Here is a 22,108-nt window from a genome sequence, read left to right as displayed (position 1 = left end):
ACTCTTACGAATCTTAGAAGACTTAAACCAACAGTTTCTCGTTGGAAAATGCATGAAAAATGAGGAGCAACCTTTCGTTAAGATATCATAAGAACTGTTGTATGAGGATACGTTGAATAGTGCATTTGTTGGGGACTATTTTCAGTGGCGGACTAATACACATTGGAGCACTAGTGAGTGTTTTCCGGCAGCAGCACTGTGTATGTGAAATTGAGTCAAAATAAACTACAGTGTGTGTGTTTGTGGCGTCGAAGGAACATCCGGTGCAACAGCGTCTCATTGATGTGTTTTTAAGCTCGATGGCACAGAGGAATGAGCTACATCCGTGTTTGGATCAACTCATTGTTGGTTTTGGCCTTTTCATGGGATTTATTAACGGCAAGAAAAGTATTGAATATCACCAGACTTATCATTTAGTTTGGGTGAAATTTTAGGGGAAAAAAACAGTGTTGAAGTGGTTGAGATGAATCATGTGTGTCACCAGCACAGCGCCTGTTTGAATCCGTGTTTTAACTCCATCTGTTAACTGAACCCCGCTCAGATGTAAACCTGTGCCTTCTTTCCAGTTTGACATTTCTAGCCCATCAAACTCAGACAAATAAAAGGATCGGCAGCTTGATAGTCTTCTCTTCGACTATCTATTTTCTTTCAGGTTCTTTGCAACTCATTCTTTTGACCACTGTTACATTTAAGACCATTTCCTTCAGATGAATTAGTCATAAGAAGCTTCTCACATGTCAAAATCCCTATAAAAGTATAATTTAGCTTTCTACATTGTTCACTCTGCTACATATAAATCTAATAAGTCACGACTGAGACTAGTCCTGGAATAAAAAAACAAAACAAAAAGTTGTTGCCGTCATGGCCGAGCAGCTTCTATCTAAAGTGAACTCTGAGGACCGAGCCAGAGATAAGGGCGCACCACATCGCCCCGTGGCGTTAATGATCGTCCGCCGTTACAACACAAAGACAGTCAAGTAGCAGATAGAGCACCGAAATAATTTAATAATTTAAGCAGTGCTAAGTGGTCCATTGTCATTCAAATGACAAATTATGCTTGCCAGAGGTTTTAGAGTCACTTCGACAAAGCGTTGCTATTGTTTGTGTCGAGACAAGGTTTTAAGGAGTCGGAATAGAGGGAATTACTTGGGAGAGTTTGGAGTTTCTTGGGGTTTGGACACAAATTGGTTCCCAGCTCAGCGGACCTGCCCTGACTGTCAGACGACCCTCCTACATGGCGACATTAGGGCCGTGTGTGAATGAAGATTTGGAGTCAACATGGAGGCTTAGATCAGTGTTAAAGGAAGATGTTCAGGTGAAACTCTTACAACTTAAACACAATAAAAGAAGAAAAAAGTCGGTTTCCTCGCCAATATTTAATGTTGCAAAGGTTCTTAACCCTGAGATGCACAAGTGCGGCAAAAATGACGCATGCATGGATGCACGTATGCATTTTCGAAGGCAACTTAGAGGAACCTTTCATTCGTATCAGTTATTTCTATCAGGTATACGAGGTGCTTCCTATATTTACTGTGAACTACCTCAGCTGCTTTGATACATATTGGTAAGTAATACGCAGTAAATAAGTATTATCTGTATTTTTTTATAAATTGCTGTCTCTAAATAGATCATTGTTTCATACATTTCACACAGTTATTATAACTATCTACTGTTACAGACATATTAGCCTACTTTAAATCACATAACTGTACAGAGGCTGTTTCACATGTAACTTCGTAGCTAACGCTGCATTCAAGACAATAGGAACTTGAAGCATTCCGACCTCCTACTAGAACAAGTAGGATTGAGCGTGAGTCAAAGTTGGAGTGTTTTCAAACAACAATGGAAGCATTGTAGATGGTAAACAATCAGCTTAAAGCAAACTTTAAGTATATTTGCCTGTGTTTGATTCAAATGATTCATACTATCATGTAGTAAAAACTATTGAAAATATGTTGTTATAGGTCGAGGTAAACAATCTCTGAAAGTCATCTTCTCTGCACAAAAGATGCTGAAAGCTGTCTGGAAAGCAGCATAAGTGCCATAATAAAATAAGACTTTTACTATATACCGTTCATCTATATATATCTACCATTAAAATCAGTGATTCAGTATTTCTGTACATGTATTGTTGACGTGGCTGTTGAGATAAACAACTGGACGCTGGATGAGGAATCAGTGATGAGGTTAGACCTAGAATCACATCTCACACAAAGACAACCCAGATTAATTGGAAGGCTTCCCCCAACTATCAACCCAGTTCATTGAATGCAATGGGGAGAGGTGAGCACAAAATAAAGACAACTGTTGTCGATAGATTAACAAGATCAAGAGTAGGAGGAAAACATCTTTGGGCCAGACAGCTTTTACGGTAAGAGCTTCCCAGTTTTGGAACATCCTTCCGTTAACGTCATGAGGACTTTTACTATTCCTTTGCACATAATCTAAAAACGTGGCTAAAGAGCAACCAGACCTGCCATCACACCTAGTCGCTGCATTCTTGCCCTCGTTTACTTTCTCAGATTGAGTCCATAAAATCTAACGTGATTTTAAATTGTCATGTTTTTCTTTAGTGTCCTACTTTGCATGATGCTGCCTTAGTCCTCACAGATTTTCATCCCGTTCAGTTGTTTGTGTTTTTCTTTCTCCTGGACTAATTTTATATGTTGTGTGTTTTGTTTGTCGTTTTAATGGACAATTTAACATCCAGCACAGGGGCAACAGTTTAAAAATGTGAGTTCCTGAGAATAAATGAATAAATTAACAGGTAAATAAAAAAATTAAATAAACATTGCAAAGCAATTCATGATCATTAGGTTCAAACGGCCTCTGCATCGAAGGATTAATTCAATGTCCTTGTTGCAGCACAGCTTCAGTATTAATCGATCGATAACAAGTCTGGAGCGGCTTCTTCCCCCTCTCTAATCAAGCCCGTGTTTGTAATGACCTGCTCCACAGTAGGCGAGTGTTCTTCATAGGAACTCCGCAATAAATTACCACACAAGCCAGACTCACCGAGGTCTTTCCTGGGACAAATCAAGGTAATGTTAATTACACCCATTCAATTCATTTGCTCAGCGTAAATCCCCCCCGGCTGCTGGAGACCACGCTGGGTCCATTCTTTAAGATACAAAGGGATCTCAGGTCCATGTGTGTGGAAATAAAACCAGATCAGTGCAGGTTCTATCGGCGTGTTTATCCACTATAACAGAAAGGGGAGGTCTGGACATCTCAATACAGCCCCATATGTTGCTCACCTATTCTCTCCTCTCTCTTCAGGTACTTGTCACCGCTTAAGATGCCATTACCTCAGTTGGGACCGTTAAATGCTTCCATAAAGAAAAAATGAAATATTCATTAACGCGGTTAATAATTCATTCAGATAAAATGCAGTATGTGGTTTGCAGAGGGAAGATGAATGCATAATGGTGCACGCTCAGCATATTTGTGCTCGGGAATGTTTTTATTTCGCGATAGCAAAAGAAGAAAAATTAATTGAAAGTTCATTTTCATTTTTTTTGTTCTATAAGTTATGCTAAATGATAAAATAGATGCTTTCCCAGCAGTTTCAAACTAAGAAACAATTAAGAGGGTTGTGTGAGTGACCCGCATGCTACAGTATGGCTTTTAATTACGCAGGGTGTGCATTTCAACGTTACATTTATCACATTGTAAATGTTAGCTTGACCTAATTCCCACAGCTGGGGGAAACTGTGTGAAGCACTTTGTACTTTGCTGCCTGAAAAATTGGAACCATAACCTCTGCTTATCATGTGACAAAAGCCTGCAGAAACAAAACCGCACATTCATAATTTCATGACAAGTTTTTGCCATTAGTGCAAATATCCAGTCGCTGTTCCAGATGAAACACCCACCGTTCAGTTAACACCGGAGTGGTAAAGTGTTCCCACACCGCCGCACTGCAGTGTAAACACCGCTCATCCAAACACTGTCAAACTAATTTCCTCACACCACAGAGCTTCATTTTGGCTTTCAGATGAATCACTCCTTCCTCTAATTATCAATTGTGACACCCATAATCACTGGGAGACTGTCGCGCTGACTAAATGGCATATCTTTTGTGTTATAATTCTGTGCATCTTGACAAACATGACCCATTAAACAACCCTGTGGCCTTTTTTGAAGAGCGACGATTACACTAATTAAAATGGCGAAACATCTGAGGGGGCTGCAGACGTGCCAGAATTAAACAGGTCATTAAATCAGCCGAGGAATATGTCAACATCCACACTGCCTGTCGCTCACGCGATGCGTTGCTTTGAGAGGAATTCAAATATACCTTGTGTACTGAGATGGGCTCGTGACTTACACGACATCACATATGGAAAGTGACATTTCTACGGTGGCCTAGAGGTGCAAAACATAACAACATTGACAAGAACACTTCAAACACGACATATTTTGCAATGATGTTGGTAATGAAACATTTAATGATGTGGTTGAGTGTGTAAAAAAAAAAAAAAAGTTTTCGAAAATGTGTTTTCGTAAATGTTCTGTTTGTCTAAATAATTTGTCAGTGTTTTCTGTGAAACGTGTTCATTGTTTTTTTTAAGAAGTTGAATCTAATGCGGTTGTGTTTTGCCCCTCAGAGCCACCGTACACTAGAACAAGCGGAAAAAGATCCTCCATGAAAAGTACGTTCCCTTGAAAATCGACGGTACCCTTATGAAGGTAAAACATTTTATAAATGAAATAAGGATTGAAACATTTATTAACACGTGGAAACTGTAACGATGGCAAGTGTAACAAGTAGTAGTTACGGGATAAAACACACCATAGCAGCTATTATGTTATAATAAAAACACCACAAAGCAACACTGCCACGTCTGATGTACACGCTCCGTTAGGTGTGTTTTCAGCGTTGCTCGTCTTTATCAGCTGCATCTCGGAGATGGAGTTAATCCTCTCCTAGCCGGCGATAGCAGCAAGTGATAGTGCCGATGTCGCGTTACCACCAACATATGTTCCCTTTCATACAACAACAGCTTTCCAACCATTTAATGGGATTGTTGTTGTTTTTTTTACACTCTCTTCCCCCCTTACACCACACAACAAACACTTTTCCTAGAAGTGGCTTCGACATGTGCCCAAGGAGTGTGTCTCTGCGTTTCACAACACATCAGCCCAGGTCAGGGGGCTAAGATGGGCCTCCAGGAACAGACTCACCACGACGATGAGGGGAAAGTGGATTTTCCAGCTTAAAAGCAGAATCATCTCTGCTCAGGGCACCGTCCTGTGTTCCTAGAGATTAATAAAGTGGGATGCTATTGATACGGTGCGGCGCTCAACCATGTTCGCCGACAACTAGTAGCTTTAAAAAAAAGAAAAATAATGTCTACATGGCTTCTACATCTCAGATGCTTTTTCTTCTTCCATTGAGACGATGAATGTAACACTGAAGAAAACCTTCTTGAAAAGTTCTTAAGTTGTCGAATGTGCAATACACACCTGTGAAGAAGAAAGAAGAAACGGACTCATAAACCCCAAAGCTCCAGAAGGCTCTGAAATTCGACTACTTTCTGTCCCGTTAATGAAGCATCTCTGATGTTCCCTCACTCCTCAGTCAAGATATATTTTTCATAGCAGTCATCAAAGTGAAGAAATCCCACGTTGTCCTTTGATGTGCTTAACGCAGTTTTAACTGGCGTCTCATTACAGAGACAATTAATAGTTTAATTAGCACCAATTCTCACCGACTGACAGCCGCTCAGACACACAGTCATGTGAGTCGCTTTGGATGTGAAATGATGGAAAAGATGGATTTTGTTTTTTTTCAGATTTCAGCATTTGTTTTGCGAGCTCTTGTCATATCTAGCTTTATTCAGCTCAGTTCATTGTGTCATGAATTGCCCACAAACTTTTATTTCTGATGTTTAGTTCATTGTTTCACCTCGTCCCGTTTCAGCCTACACAGCAAAGCTACGCTGCTCCTCACCAGGGGACAAAATGCCCAAATATGTGCAATGCAAACAATTTAGGTGGGATTCATTTTAATTCCCATTACCTTGAAGCAAAGCAATCATTTTCTATGGTTGTGGGGGGAAAAACACACACACAAAAAACATAGAAGCAGGCATTATGAATAAAAGTAATTATCATGCTCGTGCTTCTTTTGCATGCTGTTTGCAATTAACACTTCCTGGAATCTGGATGAAGCGCGAGCGGCTGCGGAGGCAAACGCTGCAAGATCGGAAAAGATCAAAGTGACGGCGAGAGGAATCGAGGAGTTTACAGACGCTGAAGAGAGCTCATCGCACAATGAGCAGCGAGTGGAGGCTCGGAGATGTTGTTCGGGCTGAGAAACAATAGCTCGTCTCCCAACATGGGTGAGGGCCAACAGCAAAGCCTCCGTTTCATGTCTCGCCCTCCCTCCCCGCCCAAAACGTTCACTCAACTTCCAGTTTACAACTGCTCACACACTGTTTACAGCAGCCAAATTTCATTTTCTTCTCCCAAATCCTATCGCACATTATCCTGTACATTGCATTAGGGCCCTAATCTTTCCTTTCTCTCCCTTGGAAGAAGAAAAGGAGCGCCTTCATGATTAACCCACTTTACAGCAATAAATAAACGCATCATCCAGTAATGTACACCAGATTTAATTTGGGGGGGGGCAGAACACTCAAATCACTGAAATGTAATGAAAAATAACACAATGCAGACACCAATGGGTGCCTTAGGAATTAATTTGAATGCTCCATAATTTTCTCTCTCTCTCTCTTGTACCCTCTGGATTGGTTTTTCCTCAGTCAACTGTGTGACTACCCCCCCTCACACTCAAGTCTTCAAAATATACAAAGAGAATAAAAAGAAACGGGATCAGTTCGCCGTTAAAAAAACAAACACTGCTTTTATCAAATTAACTTAAAAAACAAAGCTGAACAGCAGTCGTTCTCCTCCGTGATTGTCACATGAAGCCCATGTTGCTTTTGGTTTCCCATCGCCTCTTAGCCTCAAACCTGCAATGCAAAAAAAAACGTTGAGTGACTGAACCCTTTATGAATACATTTCAGCTGTCAACTTCAATCTCTGCGTGAGTAATCGTTCAAAGTCCAGCTAATGCCGGTTTCAGTTGCTGTATCCTACCTGTGCTTGAGCCCAGAGTGCCAAACGTGGCAGACGTGATGGCAAACACAAACACGAGGACAGAGAGAGAGTGAGAGAGAGGGAGAGAGAGAGTGAGAGAGAGGGAGAGAGAGGGAGAGTGAGAGAGAGGGAGAGAGAGACAGAGAGAGAGAGAGAGACACACACAGAGAGAGAGAGACATCCTACCCCCAGGGTATTTGGTCCTTCCTTTTCTGCGCTGCCCTCAAAGCTTCCTCTTCCTGTTTGTGTCGCACGAAGTCACGGCAATCAGCGGCTTGAGCGATTTTCACGGCCAGCTATTTAGAGGCAGACAGAGGAGAGGCCCGTTAGAGAATGGGAATCAGTCTGTGGCGAGAAGAAGCTTTCTGACTGATGTGACAGGGCGGCTTGTCGTCAGCGTCTCTGCCTCCTCCGCACCGAGCTCCACAACACAGGAACACAGGAAGGCTGTCCTGCTAACCCTGGAACTGAACACGCTCTACATTAGGACGGCTGATAAGGGTTTAACATACAGTACGTCACACCAAGTAACTCTTGCATAAGAGGAACATATGCACATCACGTATACTAACACCGATGCATTAAACATGAAGCAACATGTGAAAATATACATAAAACGTAGAACAGGTGAAGAGTAATATCGGGGAATTGTACGTGTGTAATGAGCATATAATGCCATATATAATATATAATTATTGTATACATGTTTGGCTTTGTTTTCACTGTCTCCTGAACAACTCGGAAGTTCAGTTTGATAACTGTTTACTCTTCAAATGCAAAATTACGACAAGCAGTTCCTCTCTAAGACATGCTTAACCCCCCCCCCCCCCCCCACACACACACACAGAGTGTTGATAACTGATTAATCATTTACGTCATTAGTTCAAGAAAACAAAGGCCAAAGTAGCATCTTCTCAAATATCAATATCTGCTGGTTTTCTTAACTAAACTTCTTAAATAAATTTTGGACAGTTGGTCAGTAAAAACAAGCAATCTGAAGGCTATTTTCGGACTATTTTAGAGACCAAACGGTAAATTAAGGAAAAATAATTGGCAGATTAATCAATAATGAAAACAACCAGTAGTTGAGATTTAGATTTCTGAAGTACTTCCTGTATTTTTCTTTAGAAACAAGCCATTTATAATCTGTCTTGCGCAATAGTCAATGAAAACTAAACGTGAAGAGAAGCAGCATAATGTGTGAAGTGTTCCGTAGCTCCATAAATTACAGGAGCACCCTTTTATTTAAATTATTCAGATCTATTTTGCCTTTTGTTTGAGGTGTTTTAAGAGGAAGTCCTATTTTAAAGCTCCTGGCTTACAGTCTCTCTCTCACACATTCTTTCTATTTGATTACTTCTTTTCTTTTTTTCTTGTTTAATGTGCAAATGAAATAAAGGAATGAATAAATAAGCAATGTGAAACAAGGTTCAGCATTTTACCATTCCCCCCCCCCCCTCAAAAACCATGCAATGGCATTTTCTTCCCCTCATGGCCACCAGTGTAAGAGAGACTTGTATTTGTGTTTGGAGTACTGCAGGCAGTCCCGGAAATCAGAAGTGAAGAGAGAATGACCGTGACTGCAAGAGGCAAACATTCAAATCCCGTGGAGGACGTATGTATTGTGAAGCAGAATAATCCCAATAACCCCGGTCACACAGAAGCACGGGAAACAAAGGGAGACAGCCTGCCTCCTCTGTCACTCCGGAGATAGGTTTATTACTCAAGCAAAGGCAAACTTTGATAAACAACTTGGAACAATTTCACACAACCTTTGGGTAATTCTCTGTAATATTCAGAGTACAATCAGGAGGGTGGGGGGGTGGGGGGGGGGGGGGGGGGGGGGGGTCTTAAGATAATGAAGAAATGTGCCACCACTGCGCCACTTGAAAAAAGAAAGAAAAAAAAGAAAGACCTGCTGGAAAAAAAAAAATGTTTCAATTATAATTAAGTGGGATAAACTTTATTAGAAAGACTGAAACTAAAATATCTCCTAATGCATGCTGGGATTAAGCAGGTCAGAGCGAGCAGGCAGGAAAAATTAAACTCTAAAGGCTTTTTATCACCATATTTCAGGAACCAAGGGTGTAAAATGTTCTAATTTGGGATACATTAAAAGCCATAAAGGTCTTTCAAAAAGATTAATGGTACTTTGCTCGGATTTAAGATAAGGGCTTCGGCTGGCTGCAAGTACTGGGCTCCGGCTGGGCCCTCAAGGCATTCATCTATACAGTCACTGGAAGATTTGTGAAAGCGTCTGCATAACCTGAAGCGTACATACTATGACAGCTCTCCAGTTCTTTGCCATTTTATAGGTTTTAAATTCCTCAAATCATGTTTCCCCCTCTTAAAGAGAGTTATAGCGGGTTGACGGCTCTTACATTTTTGCTGGAGATTTGCGAGCAGATAAAACCACACCAGGGTTTTTTTCCCCCCCTGCTCCTTGATGGGAGTGCTTTAGGTGCTAAATGCTTCCGAGTGTCTGCGATGCACGCGGAGATTATAGGCCAGACGTTTATTAAATTGTTGACAAATCTGAGAGCAGCTCCTGCTCTCTCTCTCTCTCTGTTTGCTGGGAAATAAAACCCCTACTTTAGCTCATTCTGGGAGCAAATCAAATGAAGCTGCGTGATGCTAAATGGTTCCATTTGGAGATTTACAGCCAGAGCCGTTTCTTTTTTCCGACACCGGGATTACCCACATTAACCTGCTCTCCTGTGGGGTTGCATTTGAAATGCAAAAGGTCTGGAAAACACGCCTTCCTAAACATTCCGAAAGCTAAATTAAAACCCACGTCCGTGCCCCTCATTTCCCCCCTTTTTTAAATTCACAACATAGCGTTTACTATATTTAAAGCATTAAAGGTCTTTGCCTTTTTTCTTTTTTTTTTATCAGTTTCGTCTCCAGTCCCTGATTGTCTTTACTGGGGCTCAACATTAATGTCAACCAAGTTACCTAGGAGACAGAACAGATCAAAGAGACAAAAAAAAAAAAAACCTCAAATGTCTGATTAATCAAGCCTGCAAACAGCTTATTTCTTTTAGCCTGCATGCAAGTATGAAAATGAGATTCCGAGAGCAGTACATTGTGCAGATTTGTTCATTCTTATCTGAACAAAGCCAGCGGCAGCTTATTTCATGGATCACTGGCACTGTCAGCGCTGTGGCGCCGAGCAGGTGACGGCTCCTCTTTCTGTGGCGAGAACAAAATTAGCAAAAAGTCGGCACAAATTAGCCTCTCATATTTTCAGTAATATGACATTATTTTTCATTTACTTTTTTTTTGATCCACTTTTCAGGATTTTTTTCATCCCCGTCCCCCCGTCCCCCCGTCCACCGGCTCCCCTTCGCGTGCATCTTAGTGCCAAATCCTTTCACATCAGAGGCTGGGGGGAGAAATAAGAATGAAAGCACAAAGCAGGAGACGGGAAACCTCATGCGTTCTTTGTTTACGTGGCTCCTAAATAAAGGAAATTCTTCCCACTCCACCACGTGTTAATATACAATTAGGTGTCCATCACAGCCGTGTTGCTGTGCCTTGTGTGTGTCTCTCTCTCTCTCTCTCTCTCTCTCTCTCTCTTGTGTGGCCCGGGCACAGCCCCGCTAAAAACAAGGTTTATTCAGAGGATTAATACTCTGACCTTTGGAAGATTTGAGGGCAAAGAAAAAAATCACGGTGCACAAAGCTGGCACTGCAGCAGCAGCAGCTTAGGGCCACGAGGAGGGTTAAGTCAATAGTACCGTTTTCTGTTCATTCATGTTTGGGTCGTCATGGAGATTCAAGTGGAGACCCAAACATGGAGCCTTAATACTAAAAAAAACAAAAACCTCTGCATTGCTGCTGTATAAGCCATACACAAGATAAAGCAAGTCTATCTTAATGACAGTTTCACACTCTGTTGTCATGTGCGTGTCTGTTCCGTTGCGTCATTTCGGAGGTGTTTGACGAAGAAAAGGAGCATTAGGAAGTCTTTATGAGCAGCACGGGCTCCACAGAAACACTGTGGCAATTAAACAGCAAGTGAGGAAAGACAATAGCTGAATGAAAGAGGGGAAAAATACATCTCCGTGTGGATAAAGTGTTAAAGCTCCTATTAACAATACGAAATAAATGATGGCTTTAAGGAAGAAATGGCCTTAAACCCATTCATAAATTTCCTATCCAGGAAGCCTCTTCCAATTAAAACGTGTGAGAGGTGGATTAACAAGGGCTATATGGCTTTGCCTCGCTAAATCACCTCCCCGAGCTGCTCTGCTGCATTTGACGTGTAAACGATTAATGACCAGCCTAATTCCCTTATCACACTACCTTAATGCCTAAATAATGTGGCCTTAGTCAACTTTGGAAAAGCAGGGCTGTATAAGAAAGGAATGAATATCAGATTAGGCAGCTTGTGTGTTATTTCAGCGTAATTTGTTAGAACTGAGGCGGAGGAAAGGGGGGGGGGGGGGGGGGAATGGGTTTCTGGCTGCAAAGCTCCGGCGTCGCAGTGACATCGGGAAGGTCGAGAGATCGAGGGGTCAATCAATACCACCCGTATCGCATTAAAGAGGAAGGGACGCAAAACTTCATTCAGCCAGTTCATTTCGACACAAGGGAAGTGATAGACTGGAGGAAACGCAGAGAATACAAATGGAGCCCTTTCAGGTCTCGTGTGAGACAATAGATGTGATTATTGCTCGGTGTGAACACGCAGACCTCGTGGGCTCAACAGAAAAACGGAATCTATTCATGGATACCAAAAATGTTGCTCAGCCAAGTCGTGGAGGAAACGTTAAGATTCTTTACTGAAGTCAAAGTAAAACCACGCTGGAGAAGTACGACATTAGATGTAGAAGTACTGGAACTCAAATGTATGTATTGCCACTAATGATTGGGCTCATTACTGATTGGTCCATTAACTCTTAATTATAACTTAAATTACTCGATTCATTGTTTGGTCCCAAAATGTCAATAAATAGTGAGAAATGTCCGTTAGAAGTCCCCAGAGTGACATCTTTAAATAGCTTGTTTTAACCAACAGTCCAAACCCGTTAGTCAGTCATTTCAGAAACAGGAAAGGAGCTGTTTTTGCGGGAAACATGAATTAAAGGACTCATCCGTTATCAAAACCACATTTGTCTTTCAATTATGAAACAATCAACAAATTTGAAATGCGGCTGCTACCAAGTATGGTGAGTATCAGTTAGTGTGCCCTGAGTGTACGCGATGAAAGTACTTCAAATGTGTCGTTAAGTAGTAGTAGTCAGTAGTGTACTTAGTTACATCCACTGGTCAGTTGACTCATCGATGACTCAACTAATCGCTGCAGCTCTGCTCGCGAGTTTAATGGTAACGTGTATTTCTCTGAAGCAGTGCTTCAATAACACCGTTGAACAATGTGTAATGTGAAAGCATTAACAATAGTCCAAACACGACAGCATGCACCTCCATGTTGCTTCATGTAATCCTGCCTCCACTTTGACAAACAGAATTACATGGCAAGCAAGAAGAAAGCAACTCCAGGGAAGGCACAGTGAAACAGCCATGTCTACAGTTTCTTCCTCTATTAGTAATCTGATGCTAGATACACATGACATGACATCTTTAGGGAGAAGACAAAAAAAAAGAAGAAATCTCTAAAAGTTCGCCTGCTTTGTGCACATTCCATTATCTCGCCTCTTCTGAGTAGGGTAGGCTTATTAGCAAGCTTTGAACTCACACTTACAATAATATGCCATCAACAGTTTTATAAGCTAATTAGAAAAAACAGTTTAATTAATGAGTGACTGGCAATAAAATGGCAATCATGAAAAAAGAAACCGAGGGTGCTAAGCTTCCACTACCACCAATTAAGGCCTAATTACAAACAAATTATATATGTGTTTTGCTGTGGGCTTTAATTTGAAGAAGAAAAAAAAAAATGGCTTTAATTAAAAGAGAAAACATGCTAATTAATTAAACAGCACACAAATCTACATTGAAAAGTATGCTTTGTCTATCAAGTAATTAATGAAATACAATAATCCAAATGAGATTCCCAGGCATTTGATAAAAGCTTAGTACCCGTTTCAAAATCCATCGCAAAATTAATGGGCGAAAATTTAATGTGAGTCATCCAGAGATACAATAAAAGTTCATTCAGTGATAAATTGCTTATGCTGAAGGAAGAATGAACAAAGAGGAGAGTTTCCCTAAACTCTCTGTGATGTGGCCCGGGGGGGGGGGGGTCAGCCTCCTACTCCTCCGATGTGGGGCGGGGGGAGAGCCACAATCTGATAAAGCCCACTTTCCACAAAAGCGCTGCTCATTAATTTTTTTTTTGATTACAAACACGGGGCATGGCGGGGAAGAAGGTGGTGGGGAGAAGAAAAAGAAAGGTGCTAAATAATGTGAATATCATGAAACGCTCTTAGTTCAGCTCTTTGTTTCCACTAAGCCACCGTGTCTCCTCTGACAAAATGCCGCGACACCTTTGTTTCACAGCATTTAAGCGAAGGCTTTCCAAAGGGTAGATTTCAAGGACAGTGGGGCTTTTCCTTTCAGCTGCCGCTCCTATTGAAATACGAGCCGGGGCCGTAATGAAGGGATATTATAACCAGTTCAAACGCTGCAGACACACCGTAAATGCCTCTAGTTAATACATATTCATCACGCTAAGTATTGTTTGTTAAGTGATCTAACAATTAGGAGGGAGCCCTTTTCAAACAGTTTAGGCTGAACGGGTTAATCTCGGTTTAAACCGGGTTAGAGACAGGTCCACCAGCCAAAGGCCATCCAGAGTACAGGAAGCCCCTGGTCCAAAATGAGGCTAGATTAGGGGTTGTTGAGCCAGACGGTCTCAGGCAATCAGCCGACAAGCCAGCACAACACGGGCTCAAAGAACAGTAATACTATGCACAACTCAACACGAGTGCGGTGCGATTTTATACTGTAACGCACCATTTATTCACTACTTATTTCTGGGGGAAATGTCAGAAACAACCGGATAAGAGACAAAACAGCAAAGTGTTCGTCCTCTCCTCTCTGACGGAGCAACATCAGCTTTCTCAGAGATGATCGTTTAAATTGTCAAGACCACAAAGTCATGTGAGAGGTTGCTGTGCTGAAGCAATATAATCTTTAACAGGTTTCCCTGAGAAAGTTGACATTAGTCTCATGACATTAATATAGTGTTTCAATGACAACTTCACAGAGCATGTAAACGCATCCAGAGGCACATGCTGCAAAGTGGCGCTTTGTCTATGTTACCTTATTGGCCTTTATTGTGTGTTCTTTTACCTCAATAGTGAACGCATCACTACCACAGTAGAAGCTCAGGGAACCTGAACTAGACCTGAACTGGACGACAGCCAGAGACTGCTTATTGGATGGAAATGTAGCCAGTGAGTCAAGGATCTATGAATACAATTATTTACAGCTACTCTGTTTATTACGTCTGAGCTCTTTTTCACTGTATAGACTGAAAATAAAAAAATTGCCTTTTGGAACGTATAGGGTTCTTTGTTTGTGGTGCCATTTTGCAGGAGAAGCCAGCAGCCATGCAAACTACTTTTTATTTTCCATATTCTTCAGCTCGTGGAAGTAATGAAATGGACCCGACACCCCCCATTGTTAGAGACTGAGAGAGTTTCTGTTTTGAAGTGGTAATGCTGCTCTAATGGCTGTGATGAGTGCTATGGGGGAAACTGTAAACTCTAACATGCCGTGACAGTCTTTTGTGGTGAAATATGCCCACTTACTTATATATAAAGTACAGCTCCTGACTATTTCAAAAGACCTCAGTGGTTCTGTGGTTTTAAAAAGAAAACAGGGCGAGGGAGAAACTATTTGTTGTCAGGATGATGTTGTATGAAATACTACGATGAGAAGGTTAATTAGTGTGACAAAGAAAGAACTGTACGGTAGAAGTTATGTTGACACCGCTCAATGAAGACACCGATACAACTTCTCTCTGCATGACATCATCATATGTTTAGCACACAATTTTACTGGCAATAACGATCCGGTTTCAGAATATCGTCTGGTTCTGATGGACCTTTAAAAGACTTTTCATACAGTAAATGATTTAATTTGATGCATTACACGTGTGGCCACTAGGTGTGATAACCTGGTAGTTTGTTGGTTTAAATCATACATAAGGAATCTTATTCAGTATGTAGATATGACACCTTATACAAACTAGGACTGGTTTTAAGATATGTACTTGTGTCTTTTGTGTACGTATTCTCCTATAGGTCACAGTACTACACTTGAAGCCCCGCTGTGCTTTGCAGTACTGACGAGTTATCGGCTCTTTGCACCGACTCATTTAGCAGGAAGAGCTGCAAAATCAATCTGTCTAATATGAGCTGCTGGATGCTATCAAGCCTCCCGACAGGCTCTGAGCCGTTTGCACCATATGCGTCAGTCACTCCGTGTTATGCTCATTACTGCATTAATTAGCCCAGATGCAACTTGCAGCAGTGCAAAAATAATGTGCAGCAATCAAAGGATGGAGACGCAGTCTTGTTAATTTGAGGACTTGCACCGTTTACTCTACTGAACTATAGGACTACTTTAGAGGCGAGAAGTTTTTTGACATTATTTTGTGTCTTCTACGGCTTGTGAAAGGAAATCCAAACGTGTTGAGCAGGATCAGCAGACATCTTTATGAGAACAGACACCCTATCTGCACAGTTTAAAGGAATACATTAGGGAGCTTTGTCTAAGCAATGTAGACATAAATAATATTCTGTTACCTAAAAGGGGATGTGATTTCTTCGCGCCGTCTTCGGGGGCGTTAATACTTTCACTTAGAAGCGGAGCGTGTCTCCGTGAATTCATCTAAAACAAAGACTTACAGCCTCTGGAAATATTTTTAAAAAACTGTAATGAGAATAAAAAACCCAACCTGCAATATCCGAGCAGCGCGTCTCAGAAGTTTGACAGATGAAAGAACACATATCTCACAATTTGTAAGGAGCCTTCAAAACAGTTTTTTTTTTTTTACCAAATTGTTTTAATGTTCAGATTAAAAAGAAGAAAGTGGAGCAAATGGAAATCATTAATTGATTTGAGGGAGCCAAAAGCAGCAGAAACAAACAATTTGTGTCGTATAAAAGGGGGGATTCTGACAGCAAGCTCTCTATCTTCCTTCCATTTCCCTTTGCTTTGAGGAGATAAGTGGGAACGCGTTAGATTGAGGATGAAAATACACTGAAACATTGTCATCCAGCATGTACCAGCGTTTTGCGAACAAAACAATGCCTAGAGGGACAAACAGGCCTCTTTAGTTCTTCACAGCTGTCGGAATGCTTTTGCATTTTTTGCGAAGAAAACCTGTTCCTATTCTTGCGGTGAAAAGCCTGCCACAATCATGTCTCGGTGTTATGACCGTAAACAAATTAAACATCTAAGCCTTTCCGTACCAAATGAGCCACTCAATTATAACCTTGAAATTGATTCTGGCCACAGCGGGGATTATTGATCCTCTAAATGTTTGTCAGAGTGCGCCTGTCAGAAGTGAACAGGAGTGCGGTAAACAAACATTGGTCTTAATGCTATCTGCACTACAGGCTGCAGCGTTTAAGATATTATATAATCCTGTTTCAAACTGATTCAGAAGCCGTCAAACTTTTTTCTCTCTCTCCACACTCCCCTTATATCCAGCAAAGGCTTTCTTTGTATTCAAAAGCGAGAACGATAAAGAACTTTTACGTCTTTTTGGGGGATTTTCAAAACGGTCAATTGACTCGACTCTCGTGAAATGAAGTTATCGCTGCTAAACAAGGCTGCCAGACCGCTGTCACGCTCCCATCACGGTTCTGGCAAGACGCGAGTCAGGTGCCAGGGAGGCGAGAACCTCGGCTCAGGCTAAAAACCAATCCACCGGCGCTCTAAGAGGCTTTCTCAAAGTACAGCGCAGGTGCCACTCACAAGAGCTTTCGTCTAACTTCCCCATATTTGACCACTCTGCCAGCAGTTAAGATGGGAATATAAGGGCTCTGATGGTGCACGCTAATGTCCATTACACACCGGAGATACCGGGGCCACGCATGTAATGCCAATTCAATGAACAGTACAACTGCTTTTCTTTTTTCAGTTTCTAAACACAGATCCCTGTTGGAGCCTACTTATTCATTCAAGATGGTGAGGCTTAAACGATTTACTGACTGAATATCATCTTTTTGGGGGACACATCTAGTCTGAAGGTCAGATAATGTTTTCTACTGTGTTTTTGATTTGTTATGGGATAGTTTAAGTGAAAGATGCTGTTTTTTGGGCGTCCCTGCATCACTGCAAAAGACATAAACCGTGGTTCTCTGATAAAAAGTCAAAAGGTACAAGCCTTTGGACACAAAAACACGAGGAGAGAAGTTGAATATGACTCCTAAGGTGAATATCGGTGAGAAACATCTAATCACAGCGCTTAGAAATGATGTTATGTGGCTGGGAGCAGTTGCCTGGCAACAAACAGGAAGTTACTGGTCACCGCTAAGATATAGTCATAACCTTCTGTAACACGGCAAATTGTTGTGTTTTGCACAAAAGCTTTAGAGGAGCTGTTAGGTAGATTTTGTTACCTTCCTACAGAGCTGAACTCGTTTTTTTCCCCGCTGTTTCCAGTTTTTATGCTAAGCTAAGCTAACCGGCTGCTGGCTCTCGCTTAATATTTAGTGTACAGACATGATAGTGGTATTGATTTCCTTATCGTTACATTATATCGGAGCCTCCTGAGTTTCTATGTTGAGATGGACTACTTCCTGAACCATTAGCCCCGCCTTCTTTGCAACTCTATTGCAATCCAACAACGAAACCTGAACCCAGAGTGTTACACGTGTTTGTGTTGCTATTATTACAAAAATAAAATAAAAGGCTTATGGGATGCTGTGAGCAACATGCATCATGAAACAAAGAAGTTCAACTTTGACGGAAACTCCCCCGGTGGAGAAGTAACACCGCAGCTGTGTGTCTTTTTAGCCACAATTACATGTGTGTTGGGCTACATTTTATGCTAAATTAGTTTCAAACCACTTGATCCTTGATGCCTGCCAAGGCGGTTAGTTACAAAACTTCAGGCACTGCATTTAGGGACATGTACACTTCAAAGGTACGAAACTCTTACCTGGAGAATGATTTAACAGTTGGCTTGAAAGCAATGTACCCTTCATTAAAAAGCAGAGCCAAAAGTCCTTTAGACACTGCAGCACTTCAAAACTAAGGGGAGGGCTTTCCATTAACTCAATGGAAAAGGGCTGCAGGACTGAATGGTGGGTGTCTGCGTGTGTGTTTTTTGTTCCTCTATGTCTTTGCAGCAGAAATGGCCACGGATCCATTAGCCCGATTTGTCACAGCGGGAGCACCCCCAAAGATCTCTTATCAGCACAACGTACCTCTCGAGTGGCGAGTCTGTCGCTCATCTCCTCCGCCTTTGCAATGTCCCCTTCAGCTATGGCCGCCTCTATGCTCGTTTCTAGGCCGGACTGCAAGAAGAAGGAGGGGGGAATTCAGGTTTTTTTTCTCTTTTTGAAATAGGGGTAGAGAGAAGAAAAAAAAATCAAAGAGTAACTTCAAAAGTCCCCAGGGCCTTATTTTTAATATGATTGCCATTACTACAAATATGTAGATTTCCCTTCACAAATGAAAACCTTTCTGATTGGATATTAGTGGGGAAATCTTAGAAATGCTACAGGAGATTACCAAACATAAATGTGACTCTTTAATTACACATTTCCATTACAGGCCTAAGCAGAAGGGGGGTGCAGAGAGGCCCCCGGTTACTGATGGCGAGGCAGTTCTGCTGTGATGAGCCTATCTGCAGGAAGCCGAGCACCAGATTTCTTCTGCCTCCCAAATTTCATCATGCTAAATGAAAAAAAGAAAAATACACCGGAAAGAGGCTGTAATTATGAATGTGTCCCCTCTGATGTATTGTTTGAGGACCTTGGCTCAACTGTTAAAAGTACGAGGACGATGCTATCAGGCTTAAAAACGCAGAATTAGTAGAACATTTTTCTCCGTGACTCTAGTTGCTTGATTTTACTTTATATAGTTTATTATTCTGCACATAAACTGAAGCCGACACTGACTTATCGTCTATTGTATCGCGCGACACACAACTCTAGCTGTCAGACCACCATCCTTTATTCCCTGAAACATGTTTTTAAGGTCACTGAAGAAATGCTGCGAGATGAATTAATGACATCTGGCTGCTGTGACAGCTTTTTCCTCAAATGACTGTGTGAAAGAAAGAAATAATATGATATATTAATTACAAGGAACTGCATTTGAGGGATGAAGGAGCCCCCTCATTATGTTGATGTGACAAGTTCTGTTTCATTCAGCTTGTTAATCATTTCTTTTTATCCTTTCATATTCAAAAGGAGGCTAAAATCAGCAAAAACTCAATTTTATGCTGCTCTTAGATAAATTAAGCACAGAATACTCCAAAATAATCATTAAAAGGATTTCAAATTGAAATGAGAACAGTACCCATTCACTGGGTCAGCTATAATGTTCATCAAGCTTGCAAATATATATATTTTTTTGCTTCATTGGCAATTTGCAAGCCTTCGCATAAAGCGTTCATTCAGCTTAAAAGTGCAGAAATGTATCCGAATGAAAGAAAGTAAGTTATAATTTCTTTCAATTATGAATTCCACAGCAGTGGCACAGGCCCGTTTATTATCTAACAATTAATTTAAGTGTTCTAACCGCAGTCACAGCCGCTGTATCAGGTGCTCTAACCCTCCCCCTTCTTTGTCAAGCTAAATGTAGATTTTCATTAGGTCTCGCGCAGAAGAAAAAAACCTACACTTCACTTTAATCTCAGGCACACGTGAAAGGAGATTCTCCCTAATCTTATCACTAAATGTAGCCAAACATAATCCGTAATATTCACCTCAGTGTCAGGTTGAGAGAGCGCAAGGATTCTTCTAATCCACGTGTCATATCGTGTAAAACAATGAGGGGGATACAGTGGAACGGGAACACAAAGGACGGGAAGGTGTTGCTAACAGCTACGACTGACACAGTATTAAACCTCGGCAGATAAGTTGGGAGGCAGCCGTCTTTGTTACCTGCGGAGGGGGTTTGGAACATGCGGGGGGATGAAATCGATCGTTTACACCAAAGTGCTGCTTGAGATCATCCCAGTGCTTCTCCCGCTCCTCCTGACGCTCTCTGCCGACAGAGAGAGAATGTGAGTTAATGTTCGTTACATGCAGCCCAACTGGACTCTTATTTCTATCGCTATATATGCCGGTATCAGAATCCATATGTCTATCACGCAGCATGGTAGCACCATCAGTGCTGGTGAAAGATATCATTCTGGCACATTCTGCCTCATTACACTTCCCTCAACACAATACAGCTGTGATGCTACGACCGGTTGATGATCCAAACTTACTGACAAATAGATGATTAAGCTAATTATTTAACTATAAATGATCTCTGTTTCTTGCATGTTTACAACAAATCCCGCACACTGCCATTTTCTAAAGCATACAATAGCTTTTTAGCTGTCAATTAGCTATGAGCATCAGCTTGCAGAAAACTTACTTGTTTGTGTTTCAGCTATCATGTCTGCTTTTTTATCTTTGTTCAAGAAAGTTGCCATTTCCTGGTTGTGCCGTTTCACAAGCTTTTCATTCTGGCAGTCCACAGTTGCGTGTGAGGAATTACCTGAATCTTTTGTTGTATAAATGAATTTCACTGGTTGGACATAATAATGTGGTACCTTGTCTCTGTGGGTTCCTCACTCTCTGTTCCTGTTGATTGACACAAGAGACACAGTTACAGGTTTGTAGGGTGCAAATAAACGATCATCGTTACAGAAGTCTTCAAGTACAACAGGTCAGCCAGTGAGGTGTTCTGTCACATACAGCATTAGGAGGGTGGCCTAAAGTGCTAATATGGGTGAGAGTTATTATTCTATTATTTTTCTCTCCTTTTGTCATAAAGACTGATTCGACTCATAGTATCAAGCATTACATTTGCATTATATTATCACTGACACCTTTCTTATGTCGTCTTCTTTTTTTTCTTCGTCTGGGGTCTTTCATTGTCTTCATCTCGTCATTCTTCTTCCGTAGATCCTGGAATTTCTTAAACACACACACACACACACTGACTGAATTCACAAACTGAGGCCACCACAACCTTAGATCTACCTCTGCTGTGCACATATTGTGTTATGATACACACATATATAGTCCAACAGAATAAATGTATTGTTATTGTAAACGTGTTTTCTTTAAAGAATTAGCCCTCACTTACAACAACAACACAGGTACTCTACAGCTAGCTTGTACTTCACAGAATGAATGCTAATCTTAGCTCACTACATAGCAGATCCACATACTTGCCACATTTCCTGGGATATACCAGGCATACTGCTGGAATCACTGTCTGCATCACCGGCGGTGTGAGTCGACTGTGCCTCCACCGCCGATGCTGTTGTGTTTTCCCCGGCAGAGATCAACTGTTCTGCAGAGCCCTCACACTTGTCTCCCTCCCTCTTCTCCTCAACAGCATCCTCCTCGTCATCTGGACTGAGGTCGTCTTCGGTTAAGCCTTTGGGCAAGAGTCCGCTGTACATTCCGAGTCAGTAGATTACGGTCAGATTATACGTTAATGTACCGTTTGGATGGACTAAAAATGGTCAGAAATGGGTAAATTATGGATTTTGACAGCGGCTGCTGGAGCAGGCTCTCATTTCCGGGTAAACACTGTGACGTTTGTGATAAGAAAGCACCGATTGGCTGAAAACGTTCGGAACGTTCTGCACATGGTCGAATCGGAACTGTGCTTGTAAATGGTGGGCAGCAGAGCACGAGGGCTCGACTAAAGCTCTCATTGGCTGTTTTTTTAAGCACCGTGGTTAACAGTTCTGGTTTAATTTTTAGTTTTAGCGGAGTTTTATGGTGCAAAGTGTTCAGTTATCGTGACATTTACAGCTCAGAATAGACGCGTGCACACACGTGAGGCGTTCTAGCCGTCTGAGAAGTGAAGTAAAGTCAAGAGCAAGCTGTTGTGGAGC

General features: G+C 41.5%; 1 protein-coding gene and 1 long non-coding RNA gene across 2 annotated transcripts in view; one reads left to right on the top strand and one right to left on the bottom strand.

Annotated features, from left to right (window-relative positions):
• Positions 1–4,682, top strand: part of LOC142932659 (uncharacterized) — a 40,469-nt gene extending 35,787 nt beyond the window's left edge. Inside the window, exon 5 of the long non-coding RNA XR_012947512.1 lies at positions 4,611–4,682. This is a non-coding gene — a long non-coding RNA (uncharacterized LOC142932659). The remainder of the gene's footprint in view (positions 1–4,610) is intronic.
• A 1,922-nt stretch (positions 4,683–6,604) lies between these two features.
• Positions 6,605–21,812, bottom strand: fam204a (family with sequence similarity 204 member A). The gene is made up of 7 exons (XM_076076650.1): positions 21,431–21,812; positions 21,086–21,173; positions 20,807–20,837; positions 20,148–20,250; positions 18,462–18,551; positions 7,294–7,403; positions 6,605–6,980 (listed from the first exon to the last, which is right to left on the bottom strand). Exons 1-7 carry the CDS (start codon positions 21,665–21,667, stop codon positions 6,929–6,931), a joined length of 711 nt encoding a protein of 236 aa, XP_075932765.1. The 5' UTR covers positions 21,668–21,812; the 3' UTR covers positions 6,605–6,928.
• Positions 21,813–22,108: the final 296 nt, after the last annotated feature.

The sequence above is a fragment of the Anarhichas minor genome, unplaced genomic scaffold, assembly GCF_050575085.1.
Source record: "Anarhichas minor isolate MPS153535 unplaced genomic scaffold, ASM5057508v1 ptg000058l, whole genome shotgun sequence".
In the NCBI taxonomy this organism is placed as follows: domain Eukaryota; kingdom Metazoa; phylum Chordata; class Actinopteri; order Perciformes; family Anarhichadidae; genus Anarhichas; species Anarhichas minor.
The sequence above is the reverse complement of the archived record's forward strand: the minus strand, read 5'-3'. Positions and strand labels throughout refer to the sequence as shown.

What these genes read in the sequence shown, in the direction of transcription:
- fam204a (XM_076076650.1), bottom strand. Translation starts at nt 21,667, where the DNA reads ATGTACAGCGGACTCTTGCCCAAAGGCTTAACCGAAGACGACCTCAGT. An exon ending in GAGGAACCCACAGAGACAAG is followed by an intron (nt 20,251 to 20,806) that starts GTACCACATTAT and finishes CTCTGTCGGCAG; the next exon opens with AGAGCGTCAGGAGGAGCGGG. An exon ending in ACAGACTCGCCACTCGAGAG is followed by an intron (nt 7,404 to 18,461) that starts GTACGTTGTGCT and finishes GCCTCTAAATAG; the next exon opens with CTGGCCGTGAAAATCGCTCA.